Genomic DNA, 14,210 nt, shown 5'->3' with positions numbered 1-14,210 from the left:
CAGAACCTCCTTCAGTTAGGAGTATATCACCACCTGGGAACACTTGAGATGCAGTCGTGACTCAATTTTTATGCTAATTTCCAACTGGAAGGTGATATTGAATGAATGAAAGGGCACCCGTAGCATCTTAGTATTCCAGTCACTCACTCACTCACTCACTCATTGGAGCAGTCTGTAGTCTCTAAGGCCACTTAAGCACTCACTCACTCACTCATTGGAGCAGTCTGTATAGTCTCTAAGGACACTTAAGCACTTTTCATCTCTCTGATGATTGGTACACTGATGTGGTTTACTCTGGAAACGGGACAAGGTGTCTTGAAGTAACTACATCGATCCGAAACACTTTCGGTCAGCCCGTACATACACAGTATGTTGGGAAATATGTGACACATGTACTGTATATACATACAGTATATGCTTTGTATTCTAATGTGAACACACACTACGTCATGACCTCATATGAAATGGCTAACAGCAATTGTAGATTTGTAATGGCTACAGGAAATAGTGAGATCATTCAAAATGTCTTCATTTTTATTTAAAAGACAGACTTTACTAGATTAAGTCTGCTTCTCTCTCTCTCTCTCTCTCTCTCTCTCTCTCTCACAGACGTGAACGGTACAAACAGTGAACGCTATACACCGTTTGAGTCCCATGATGACGAAGAGGGATAGTTACTTGCTACAGTTGGAGGCCATCGATATTGTCCTTTTCTTTTTGCTGAGGTTTGCGTGATCTGCGCAAAAAGACAGTTTTGGAACCCCTTTTGGTGTTTTAAACATTATGTTATAATTTAGCTATTGAAAAATAGCAGATCTACAAGCTCATAGCGCGCCACCGAGTGGCGCGCTACGAGCTTGTAGGTCTGCTATTTTTGAAAAATGGTGAAAATATTTATTTCAGAAAACTGGAGGATTTAGAAGGATTTTTTTAAATGTTGAGGTCAGGCCTAAATGGGTCAAATGATAAGGGACAGTATCGGTGGCACCCAACTGTACTATTTTCTGTCGTTCATCGGTGTGCAGCTCGAATGCTGCTGAGTCAGCAGAAAGAGACATATCACACCGTCCGCCGCAGGCACCCGCTAGAGCTGTCAAGATCATGATGTCTTACTCTACGATTATTTTCCACACAAATAGTTCTGACGAACGATTTAATTGTGTTTTTGGCATTGCACATTGGAACAACATAATACAATTATGTTTCTGTTTGGCTTTTGGGCATTGTAGAGAAAGGCTGCACAGGCAGATGACAAAGAAAACCCAGACATATTTAATAACTATTCATTCAACACATTGTGAGCTTGTAGATCTACTATTTCTGCTCATTTTTGGAAAATGTTTGAAAATGTATGAACATTTAATTTCATGTGATTGATTATGACATTATGTAAACAATTATTGTTAGTATCTCAAATACGTGCGATCAGGCAATTATGTACCTTGCTCGGGGGCTCCTCACGGGGGCCTCCTGTCCGCTTCTGACTTCTGTTTTGATTATGTTTTAATTTTCAATGAATCAATGTATTTAACCATTTAAACCCTACCTTGACCGGTGTGCCCGAAGGCAAAGGGTCTATACTTATAGGGTCCACTGCTTTTTTCCCCACTACACAAAATCTACAAGCTCACAACGTGCCACGTTGCAACACGTTGTGGACTTGTAGATCGGCTGTTTTTGCCTATTGTTTGCAGCCGGAATTGGGACACTAGCGTTCAGGTTGTTAATGGTGTTGACTACCACTACCCCGAATGTTTAAAAGCGATAGCAGTATGTGATGAGTTGGGAGTGAGAATATACAGTACAGACTTGAAGATTCTAAATATGCATTTAGCTAATTCTGTTTTCTGAACTCACTGAAATGCACAGCCCCGTGGTGACCCCTTAATGTTTCCCACTGACGGGACATATAACATAAAAGGTAACCGAATCAGTGGTCTATATTTAACCACAAAAACCAAACCATTGACTTCAAGAGCTGTAAATTGAACTCCTATCCAGTGACTGTGTGCTGTAATTAAGAAAGGCATTATGGTCAGCTTGATAGCCTCATAAAAACCTACTTAATTGCAACTTACAGTAACTTTCAAAATGTTATCCTAGCAACACTCTCCAAAGACACATAACACTGCAGTGACCTCTAACAATAACTAATTTTGCACCCACACAGTAAATTCCTTTGTTTTAATTAATTTAGAATCCATTTACCGTAACGGGCAGTGGTTTAAAGTAACTAAGTACATTTACTCAAGTAATTTGTACTTGTACATTTACTTTTTACTTGAGCATTTCCAATTTCCAGTACTTCTACTACTTCTACTCCACTACATCTCAGATCCAAATATTGTACTTTTACTCCACTACATTTATTTGAAAACTTTAGTTACCAGTTACTTTGCAGATTTTGATTATTATTATGACAAATCAGACATTATCCACTTCAGCCCAATATTTTGAAAATAGCCGATCTACAAGCTCACAATGTGTCAAATTGCGATGCATTGGGAGCTTGTAGATCTGCAATTTTCAAAATATTTTTCATACATTTGAAAACTTTGTACTTGAAATTGTACTTGTAACGAAGTATTTCTACATTGTAATATTGATACTTTTACTTAAGTACAAAATGTGATTACTTTTTCCAACACTGCTAACGGGTCCCTGTTGTACCTTGTACACTCTCAGGGGCGACTCACACGGTCGCAACAGATTGGTGTATGCTTGTTGGGGGGGCAGTCGAAACACAGCCGAAAGCCATACAACAGCTTGTAGTCCAAAATGTTGTATCAAACCATGTGACCTCCATTGGAAATGCATTAGGGCGGCCATGACACTTACATCTTGCTTACATCTAGCATGCATCAATGTTGTATGCTAGATCGAAAGGTGTGAGTGAGGCCTCAACATTAATCAACATGGACGAGTTAACTGTTTAGAGTCTGTGTTCAGATTGTTTGAGATCCTGTGCTGCCCCTAGCTGTGCTATGTCCTGTTAGCCTGGCGCGGCATATGAGTCTGGACTCGGGCTCATTGACAGAGTGTATGCGGAAGCTGGAGAAATCAGAAAATGATCGCGGCCAATCAGTGACTGCGTTTCAACGGCTGTCCGTACAACAGTGAAAAGCAGCCTCTGATTGGTTCATGTGTATATGGTGACGTAACATTCATGCTGCAGTACTTTCAAAACAACAATGGCTGCCCTCAACGCAACAAGTTTAAAAGTTTACACAGAAACGATAAGAACAGCAGTTATTTCAGATATAGACTCTGACATATATCCGACATATCTCGCTCACGTATAAAGTAGAAACTATAACAGACCTTGTTGTTTTTAGCGTGGTATGAGGAGCGGACCAGCGCAGTGTGGTGACGTCAGCTTTTTGTTACGCTGATTGGCTAGATGGATCTGTCTGTCAAGGCAACTACTAACGCCCACTTTTCAAGCTGCCTATGGCCGAAGTCCAGACTCATATGCGGGGAAGAATCTTCAGTGAATCCCTGTTATGAGGCTGGCCAAGCCAGGCTAATGTCCTGTATCCCCAGTTAATCCTTTCACCAGTTTATGTATTTATACCCGAAGCCATCATAACCCCAGCAGGTCTCTGTGGGCGCAGTGATAATGCCATCTCACCCAGATTGCAGAGTGCAGATTCATTCAGAATGGATGGTAGTCTACAATGCTAAAAATGTTTATTTACAAAAGAGACAAAATATTCCCACATGAATTTCAGGTCGGTAAATGATTATTAATGATTACCAATAATGATTACCATTATTAATTGGTATCCCACACATTTTAAACTATAACTGCCTCATGTAAACATGACTTCAAGCGTGGCAGAAGTAGCATAACATTGAATTGATGGCATTAAATAACATATCTGATGCTGTCTCCCTGACAACCTATCCAACTGACCATGGCGCCACCATCCCATCCATATGGGCTATGGGCTCTCGACTCTATCTCCGTCAACTTCAATAAATATGGTGGCAGCAAAGGTATATCACTTTATACCAGAGGTATAAAGTGATATACCTCTCGAGGTTGCAGATTCTGCTTAGCAGCTATAGTCTCTGACGGCAGCGCCTCTGGCGTTCCCTGGCCAGATGACGGCGCCGCTCTTCAGTAGTCTCCTCCGTGAGAGTGTGGAGGTCATACTGCTGGGGCAGATCGGCGTGCATGCACGCATCCACCATGGGTGACGTCAGACTGCTGGGCAAGTGCGGTCGCTTTGGCATGGGATGAACTTTGACCAATAAATGCACAATGAAAACAGGTATGGACAAGGGTTCCTGGCCATGGCCAGGGTTCATGGCCATATAACGTGTCTTGGAGACCGTGACTAGACGTGATATCACAAAGCGTGATATGGGGACATTCCCGTAGATGGGGATTGGTGAGTGACGGGGATTGCAAGTTAGGTGTCACGATGACCTGCGGCACCTGGGGGCTTTGCTGGGGTGCCCAGGGGGCTGATGTCACGTGATGTCACAATGACCTGGGGGCTTGCCTGGGGTGATTTCATAGTGATCTGCAACAAAAATAATGATGAATGATAAAATAAACTAGGCTATTTTTGCTTTGTGTCTGATTCTCTAATCCAAGTCATTGTGCTCAGCCTGACAAGTAATTGTTCTTCTGTGTGCTTTGGTATATCTTACCTGTTCCTCCTCTTGACCTCGTTCACCTATATTAGACCAGACATGGGCAATACGTCACCCCCAACGCTGTGCCCCTTCTCCGGGGTAAATGGTGCATTTATATAACGCCTATTCAAGGCGCTTTACATAGATTGTGCATCAATTCACCCATTCACACACACACACACACATTCATACACCGATGGCGGCGGAAACCATGCAAGGCACCAACCAGCACATCAGGAGCAATTTGGGGTTCTGCGTGTCTTGCTCAAGGACACTTTGACACTAAATCTGGGGGAGCCCGGGTTTGAACAGGCAACCTTGCGGTTACCATCCAGCCACTCTACCCATGAACCACCGCCGCCCGCCAGCACCGAGGCATGATGCACCCTATGCTGTTTGACATCATTTAGCTTAACCTGAGAGCAGATTCTAAAAAGGTCTTCTACATCCTGACAGTTTTCTGAAAAAGCTATGTTTCTATGTCAGTCGTTCTTCGATTTTTCAAAAATAGCAGACCTACAAGCTCGTAGCGCGCCACTCGGTGGCGCGCTATGAGCTTGTAGATCTTCTATTTTTCAATAGCAGACCTACAAGCTCGTAGCGCGCCACTCGGTGGCGCGCTATGAGCTTGTAGATCTGCTATTTTTCAATAGCTAAAGCATAACATAATGCTAACACCAAAAGGGGTTCCCGCCCAGAATGGGTTAATACATTCCCCGCCAGTATTCATTAATTAATTCACCTCGTATTGCCAGCATTTCCCCCCGTTCAACCCTTATTTTGAAGAGACAAAAATCCGTGAGTAGATGTTATGTTGTCTAGGTAATGTGTGTGTTGTCACTTCCGATCTCCCGCTGGACGATCAGAAAGGACTACCGCGGCGATCACAGCGTCGGCTATATGGGCCGTGGAATAAAGCTTGTTTTGACCAGAAATCCCATCTGGGACAAGGAATAGGAGATAAAAGCGATTGAAGAAACAGATTCAGTGGGTGCAGGTGCACAATAAATCCAAGATGCTGCGCTCCAGTCTATACTGTATATATACTGTATATTTTCTTATGTTGGAAGGTGCATGTGCACCATAACAACAACACTTTAAAATCAACTACAGAAATACTTGGAATATTTCCAACTTGTCGGAAATATAGTAGGCAAAGATATTGGATAGTATCGTCAAATGATATGAGCCAATTTAGGTCAAATAGCATGTACGGTTACAGTGGAGAACATTCCCCCTAGCAGTGCTTCACACACAGCTTTGGTGGTGAAGCATTTTGCCGGTCTATCTCTCCATTCCTTGCAGTGCCTGCTAGTGACTAATGGCTCGTACACACTGCCCGATATTTGCTCCGATTTTGCTGTCGGGAGCATTTTTGGCGCTCGCGACAAAAACCCCCGATCTGACGTAAAATCGGGCTTTGATCGGCGATGTTTTGCCTGAGAGAGAGAGAGATGCGCCCTGTGTGGGTCTCGCGCTTGTTCACGGCATCCTGCACGTGCATGTCAAAATGAATTGGAATAAAAAAACAAATGATGTAGCTAGCCGCTGCCTATATGTATCGGGTCTGGATCGCATCTTGGTGAACTCTTGCAGTGTGTGATCCCTGGTCGGCGATCAATCGTTTAGTGTGAAAGCCACAAAGATATAATGACAGCCGATTTAAAAAAAAGACTCCTGCAGTGTGAAATACATAACGATCTGATGATTCGCCGACAACTTTAAAACTCCTACAGTGTGTAGGGGCCATAAGGAGCACAACTCTCCACACACACCGTGGATAGAACGTGAGTTGTGGTTGTTGTTACATCCACCAGAAACCGCTCCTCTTTTTCATTAGTATTTTTATTTCGTTCAGGACACCATAGTGGGAGCCCCTGCTCCAGGAAGGAAAAAAAAAGAGGAACACCTTTATTGCTGATATATTAAGTCTGAGCTGTGGTAAGTGCTTGTGCTTTTAAGCAATTGAGAAGGTTTTATACAGCGTTTATATACAGCGTCTATACATACAAACATTCACACTAACATTGGTGCTGCGGGCATGCCAGTCCGCATTCAATTCTTCTCAGACTCTTAAAAAACAAAATGAATCAAGGAAACAGAAGGATGGATACAAACACTCGTTAACAAGAAAGTCCAGAAACCACCTGCTTCAAGTTGAAAAGTCAAAAACTAACACATCAAAAAAGCATGCATACTTATAGATCTTTGGGAATGGCTTCTTAAAAACATATATGGTTTATTCTACATCTTGATAATCTATTTTCTCCTTGTTTTTTGTTTTGTTTTTTTCTATGAATATTACATACCACAGGGAGCAGGGGATGGAATGTGATGAAGACAATCGCTGTTGTGCCATTGAACTGTTATAGAAATACCCACACTAAGTCAACATCGAAGCAAAGCAGAAAACGTCAAAATGTGACAGAAGATACAGTTGCTTTTCTTTTCTTTTGTTTCCTTTATCTGTACTTGAATTGAGTACAATGCAAATAGAAATTCAGAATTCTTTCAAAGAGCACCGCACGACAATCGTAGACTCTGAATACTATTCCTACTACACAGGTAATGTCTAGTACATTCTAATATACCCAAGGTTGTTAAAAGGTATGTTTTAAACCCCTCGCTGCCTGCTCTACAGGACAGCCCTCTCATAGTTCATGTGATGGCTTGAGGTTCAGAAAGCAGTGGCGTGCACAGATAGACACTAGGGGGTGCTAGAGCACCCCCTGCCCTTTTGGCAATGTGCCCTTTTGAAAAAAAAAGAAAGAAAAAAAACTTTCTTTTTTCTTTTTGATTTTTCAAAAATAGCAGACCTACAAGCTCGTAGCGCGCCACTCGGTGGCGCGCTATGAGCTTGTAGATCTGCTATTTTTCAATAGCTAAAGCATAACATAATGCTAACACCAAAAGGGGTTCCCGCCCAAAATGGATTAAGGCAACCGGCCGGTTCCACGCGCTGCACAAGGTGCCCTTTTTTAACTTGAACACCTGCCCCTCTAAATGTCTGTGCACGCCACTGTCAGAAAGCCTACAATTTATCCGACTGGGATTTCCTAAGATTTCCTACCCACTGAATAAAAAAAAAACCCTTTCAGAGTGGTTATCGTTTGCAATTTGATCTTGTCCTCTGAACAAATGGCTGATGACACTGTATGATGTGACACGTTATGAAGGCGTATCGATTATTCACAACGTTGAATAGTAGTAGTAGTAGTGATATGATTGATGGTGATTGGTATTGATGTGATAACGATGACCTTTAACGACCTGGTGTAAGTGAGAGCGTTTTGCCGTAGCATTAATGCTGGGTATGTCTGTTAAGCCGGAGGCGCTATCGATGCATTCTCGCGAGAATACAATGTACAGTGTCCGAGGTCAGTATCCACTGTCAGAGTTTTCTAACATGTCCGAGTCATTGGAACGGTGGCGAAATTAGATGACATCATTTAAGGGGAGGCCAGGGGGGGAGGGGGGGGGGGTTACAGATCAGTGTTGCTGGGGCCGTGGTTCAAACACACACACTCTTACAAATCATGCGCGCGCACATTCACAATGCATTCATTCTTTCTCTTAGATGGGGGGGCGGGGTTGGGGGGGGGGGGGGGGGGGGGGCTCTCTACTTCTTCCTGTAGTTGCCGAGCTGGATGGCAGAGCGGTCAAAGACACAGCGGAACGTGATGGGCTGAACCTCCCAGTAAGGCACGGGGTTGCTGAACAGGCTGATGCCAGAGTACATGGCCTTCTTGGTGTTGAACCCGGGGGGGCAGAAGTCCTCGGTTCCCACGGCGGAGATCTTGTTGGCATGGAGATAGACCACCTGGGAGAGGGATTGAAATGATGAGATGTTTGGCCACTGGTTACAGTAAACTATAGAATGGCATTTCCACGCCAGCCACTGTGACCTGTTTATTTAATGTAATGTAATGTAAAGGACTGAGTCGTATCCATAGCATTGTAGGTGATATTCTGGTGTCCTATTCAACACCTCCAACCACTGCATACTGTATGTACTTTTTAAAGAATTGTCTCATTATATTGTATAAACATGTATTCATTATTCATTCAATGCCCGGATTCAACGGGTTGTAGCTATAAAGCACAGACTAGAATGCCTTTTAAATGAGATGTGAATTTGTGAATAAATAAGTTAGCTAATGCACAGTGGAACTCAGCCATTAGCCATATATTTACATAATGCATGTTGGGGCCAACATAGTTACAATTCACTTCAGGGGAAAGGAACGCTCATCCAGCGCAGCGATAGTTCATTGAGGCACGGAAGGCAGAAGGTTTATTAGTGTGGTTGCCCTGACTATTGTTATTGTACATTTGGATACTTTGCCGCACTACTCCTCCCACAGTTTTTGCCGCACACACTCGAGCCATATGTCAAATCGTCCGGCTTCATCGGGAATCGTGTGCTTGTATTTTGCTAAGAGATCCGTTGTATAGTTTAATTGATATTAATTAATTAGTTCTCCATAGACTTATAATGGGGAAATCAAAGACTACATTTAAGTATTTTTTTCTCTTGGAGACCGTAAGCGCCATATTTACAAGACTTGGGGGGAGGTTCATAATAATTATGAAAATGAATTGAAGGATTTACATCAGTCGGCCTCATGGTGGCGCTATAACAGCCCACTTTGCGTTTTTCCCAAATTTGAATCACATGGGGTGGTCTAACTCTAATCAACCAAGTTCCAAAAGCAATTCCATTTTCATCCATAGGGGGCGCCGCAAATGCCAAAATTTTAACCTTATGGTGCAAAAACATGATTTTTGGGGGATAAATCCCCTCCGAATTACTTACGCATGATCACAAGGTTGACGTAACATTGTAATTGGCTAGCAACATTAGTGGGAGGGGCCTATGTAAGCGACTGTGGCAACCACACTTTGCAATTTTTCAAAATTGCGACTTTTCTAGTTATATATAGTTCCCCTCATTCATTCTTTAAATCAGCTGCCTCTCCAGGTCATCTCCCTTCTCACTCATTCGCTACGAGCTATCTCATCCACGCCCACATTCCCACAGTGCAATTCAGGCGGCCTTAAGCAGCCTCAGCTCACTACTCATTCTACATGCTGAGCTGTCAAAGCAGCTTGTTCAGCGTCGGCGTGAAAATGTCCCCCACCTCCCCGGCCTCCTCCCTATAGTTCTTAGTCCAGGTGTTATGGGATAGTATTGGATTGTATGCGATTGTGTTGATTCATTGTGTTAAATCATGTGTTGATGTGTTATTGCTATGTATTGTTGCTCATGGAATTATTGTATCTTTGGCTCTGCTCTGGGGGGGTCGTTGATATCAGAGCTGTGTCTCGGTGCACAGATAATCGGAGATATCAAATGTGATATCAGACCTGTATCTCGGTACACATATTATATGATATCACATGAGCAGAGCCACACCGCCATACTAAAATGCAATAGCTTTGCAATAAATGGTTCATGGTCAACCTGAGCTGAAGTGTCTCAATGAAATAATGTTAGAACGGGAGAGGCATGCTCAACATAGTTAGAACCTCCTGTTTGCAATATTGAAATGGTATTCAAACCCTTAATTACCTACCCTAACGCAGTGACACTGAAAGTCAGATATAATGACACCCTGCATGGCAAACCTGGCTTTACTCGTGGGGATTTAAAGGTATATTCAGTGATTTCACTTAATTCAAATATCACTTATTTGTTCTTATTTTTTGGATAATCCTCCCTACTATAAAGTGTGCTGACCATATAAGGAGTTCCTCCCTGTCCCCAATGAGCCCCTGGGGTCAAAAAACCCTAGTTTCCGTTTGGGCTTTGGGTGGCAAAGCCTTCATCCAATCAGGATGAGAGGGGCCTTCCTCCAATCATGATCGAGTGGGGCGGGCATTGGTGCACGTGCTGTTGGTCTGTTGTACTTCCCCCACTGTAGAGCGTGTGCATGTGCACATCTTGTTACCGGGTGGACCGTTTTTTTTTCCAAATCACCCAAATCACTGAATGCTCCTTTAATGAGATACCCACCTTAGTCTTGCGATGCCGGACAGTCAGATATCTCCACCTACTGATCCTTAGCAGACTTCTAAAGGTTGCTGCTAGTACAGAGGCGAGCATGGGCGCTAACCTGTACCTGTACTGCTTTGAAAACCAATCATGTCACCACTCCAATATGAAGGACCGCCCTAAATACGTCCGACTGGTTACATGGAAGCCTGTTTGACCCCATCCTGTTTTTAAATGTTCAACCTTTTATCACCCAGTTTTTAGTTTAACAATGGCAGCTGTGAGATTGTCGCTGAGCGAAGCGTTTTAGAGACCGACTTGCGGGTCAACTCACCTGTATGTACTTATGGTCAGGCAGACCAGGAGGAACACTGGTCAAGGCATTGTTGTCCATGTGCAGCTCTCTGAGGTGAGGGACGCTGGCCAGCGAGCTGTTGTCCACAGAGCTGATCTCATTGTAGCTCAGACCCAGCCTGCAGACGAGGAAACGAACACACGTGCAAAATAAACCGTAAGGGTAGGTTGTGCTGTATGAGACAATAGGCCTTTTGTGCATGACATCTAACTATGACTTATGAATGAATGAATGAATGAATGACTTAAATCTCATGATTTATATTGTTTCATTTCCACAATCTGCCAGAAACATACTATGGATTATAAGAAAGGTTGTCTGGTGAGGTTAGTACGTAGTTACAAACGTCTATGATAACACTGTAATACAGTTCTGTCCTCGCCAAACTTTGTTTGGTTCAGAAAGCCCTGCCCAAGCCGGGAAAAGCTTGCTTGATTATGCTGTAGCAGCCTTAGGCGCGATTCATACTCCTATTTTAGAGCCGAATAAAAGTCGGTTCGGCGCTGTAGAGCCTACAATGTGACGTCATTTGAGGTTCGGGGGGGGCGGGTACCGTCCTAAAGTCGGCTCTTCGGTGCTACTGAAAGTTTCTGACGAGCCGAAATCATTTCGACACTACAGTGCCGAAACAGCAGTAAAATAGGAGTATGAATCGGCCCTTAGTCTGTTGGATCAAAGATTTCAAGTGCTTACTGATAGCTGGTCGCAGTTTATCACAAATGACATACCCTTTCAGTAACAATCATGATTTCGCTGTAAGTTCTTCCAAGGATAGATTCAGCCTGATCGTATCCTTACCAGCCAAGCACACAGTGAAAGCCACAGCTGTTTTAACTCTTAAAATAAAGTGGAAATTAATTCGGAATATTGCTCCTGTTTCCTTGTTAATTCCATTTTATGGCTGATTGCATTCAAACTATTATACAAATCAAATGTCTCTATTATAATTATTAAGTATTGCCTGTGCATGAATGAAAAGAGTGAAATTGCGTAAATGGAGTGGGGTAAATGCTTATTACAGATGGAGAATTTGAAAACTATTCCACACAGCTGTCAATGAGTAACTATGAGTAAATGGAAAATAAAAAGAATTGCAGGCCTTCATCTTCTCCCTCTTCCTCTCCAACATAAACTATCTGTGCTGTACGTACAACTGTGCTCTTTGTTCTTGTGTGGAATATCTTCCTCCCTCAGCCATCTGAGCAGTGATCTTATAAATATAGTGTATCCACTTTTATAAGCCAAACCGTTATTTTGATTATCCAGAAAATACTGTTTACGCCTGACTTTTGTTTGTTATCCAGATTATGCCTTTAATGTGCTTTTGGTCCAGGTAAAGCTAATGCTGTTAACCGTGTTGGGCAGTAGCTAAGAAACGATAGCTTAACTATATTTCCCAATAGCTTGTGGGTAGCTTCACTACTTTAAGAATGGTGTAGCTATATGATTAAGCTTGTTTTCAAAATGTAGCAATCACTGCAATTTCAGTTGGCACAACAGAAAAGAGCACAACCGATGGGTTTTGAGTTAAATTTGTTCATCACATCAAAGAGAGAATTATCCATGTTCAAAAGTTACTTTTACTAATTAACTTGTAGTGTAGCGCAGTAATTTCGTTACAAAGTGTAAGTTTAACTAGACACATTTCTTCAAGTAGCTTGCCTAACACCGGCTGTATTAAACCAGAGAGTCCCCCTTTCCACCGGTTGGTTCCCAATGGGATCAATGGGATCCCAATGGGATCAGTTCTTTTTGGTTTTTAGTCCATGAGCCAGAGCTCCAAAATTGGTGGGCAAACTAGACCTATATTAAATTGTTTATAGGATCAATACAAGTAAATTAATACATGATAACCCTTCCACAGTAGTAGCTTTTTCATATTTTCGATTATTTTGCATATTTTCCTACATAATGCCTCATTTGCATATTTAAAAATGTAAAAATTTGTAATACAATAAATCATTGTCTTCGTGTAAGTACTCAATTGGGGAAGTTTCATGGTGATAACAATCTAATATAGGTATGGTTTTGGCCACTCAATTCATAATTAACGTTCCAATTTTGTAGCTCTGGCTCATGGACTAAAAACCAAAAAGAACTGAACCGGTTCCCATTGGGAACCAACTGGTGGAAAAGGGGCCTCAGAGTGAAATCGATTGAGAGATTATTTGAATGCAGAAAACGTGTGAGACATGCATTAAGGTGAGCTTAATGCATGCAATCCAAGCTACTGTATACAATCGCTGAGCAGGCAATGTACAGCATGATGTAATGGCAACGGATGGCTAAAATGTGGAATGAAATCATCAGGAAAGAATTTGAATCAGCCGTATCATTACTTAGCCAGGTTCTTCAGGCCCTTGAGACTGTCAGCCGTGAGCTTGGTGATCTTGTTTCCATCCAGGTGAAGCTCGGAGAGAGAGCTGGGCAGCCCTGGAGACCATCACAACAGGATTACAAGCTTGGTATGAGCAAAAGGGGCAACTTACGTTACGGTTTAACCACTTAAACCCTTAAAATCTCTACTTGGTCCTCTCCTTTTTTCCTCCTCTACACAAAATCTCTTAATAAAAACCAGCAGCAGGTTTCAGCCAACACCCTACAACTAAAGGTCTCCTTTTCGTTCACTATAGTGTCTGTCTGGTACATGGAAGTCTTTTGAAAAGAAAGACATTTTTAACATAGATAAAGTAAAGGAACCTACAATGTTTTATAATTGAAAAGACACAGCATAAGAGTATACATTTTGATAGTAGTGGTAGTGTGGCTCTCGGCTAGTGCAGAAATTCGAATTATGTGTGCAAAAGATCCAGGCTACATCAGCCATGTGCCAACATTTCAGGATCTGGCACAAAATGTTCCCATATTAAGAGAAGGCCGTTTTGAATTTCTCTGTGGTTAATTTTCTCAGTACTTTCACAATCCAAGTCTGCATTCTTGTGAAGGGTGTTTTTGGATGACTGAAAATAAAAATGGACCAAATCCCTTCATTTCTCAAGTATTCAACTATACAGCAGAATAGTACCTTTGGGGATTTCGCTGATGCTCGTGTCTGCGAGGCGAATGTAGGAGACCTTTTTCAGATCAGCAAAAGCGCCAGCATCAATCCCGGCAGCCTTGAGAGGATTAGACCCCAGCTCTGAACACGGAACAGAGGAAAAGCCACATAGTACATAAAATAAGATGAATCAGAAACAGCTTCATGCTTCTTGC

At 42.4% G+C, this 14,210-nt stretch overlaps 1 protein-coding gene across 1 annotated transcript in view; it reads right to left on the bottom strand.

The window, feature by feature from the left end:
- Positions 1–6,473: 6,473 nt before the first annotated feature.
- Positions 6,474–14,210, bottom strand: part of dcn (decorin) — a 35,266-nt gene continuing 27,529 nt past the window's right edge. The window contains exons 5-8 of the mRNA XM_079493764.1: positions 14,023–14,136; positions 13,337–13,430; positions 10,977–11,115; positions 6,474–8,467 (exon numbers count right to left, since the gene is read on the bottom strand). Coding sequence (XP_079349890.1) covers positions 8,267–8,467; positions 10,977–11,115; positions 13,337–13,430; positions 14,023–14,136 — 548 coding nt within the window. The 3' untranslated portion in view covers positions 6,474–8,266. The remainder of the gene's footprint in view (positions 8,468–10,976; positions 11,116–13,336; positions 13,431–14,022; positions 14,137–14,210) is intronic.

The sequence above is a fragment of the Electrona antarctica genome (assembly GCF_951216825.1).
Source record: "Electrona antarctica genome assembly, chromosome: 23".
NCBI classification, from domain to species: Eukaryota; Metazoa; Chordata; class Actinopteri; order Myctophiformes; family Myctophidae; genus Electrona; species Electrona antarctica.
Note: the sequence above shows the minus strand (reverse complement) of the source record. Positions and strands in the feature narration are given on the sequence as shown.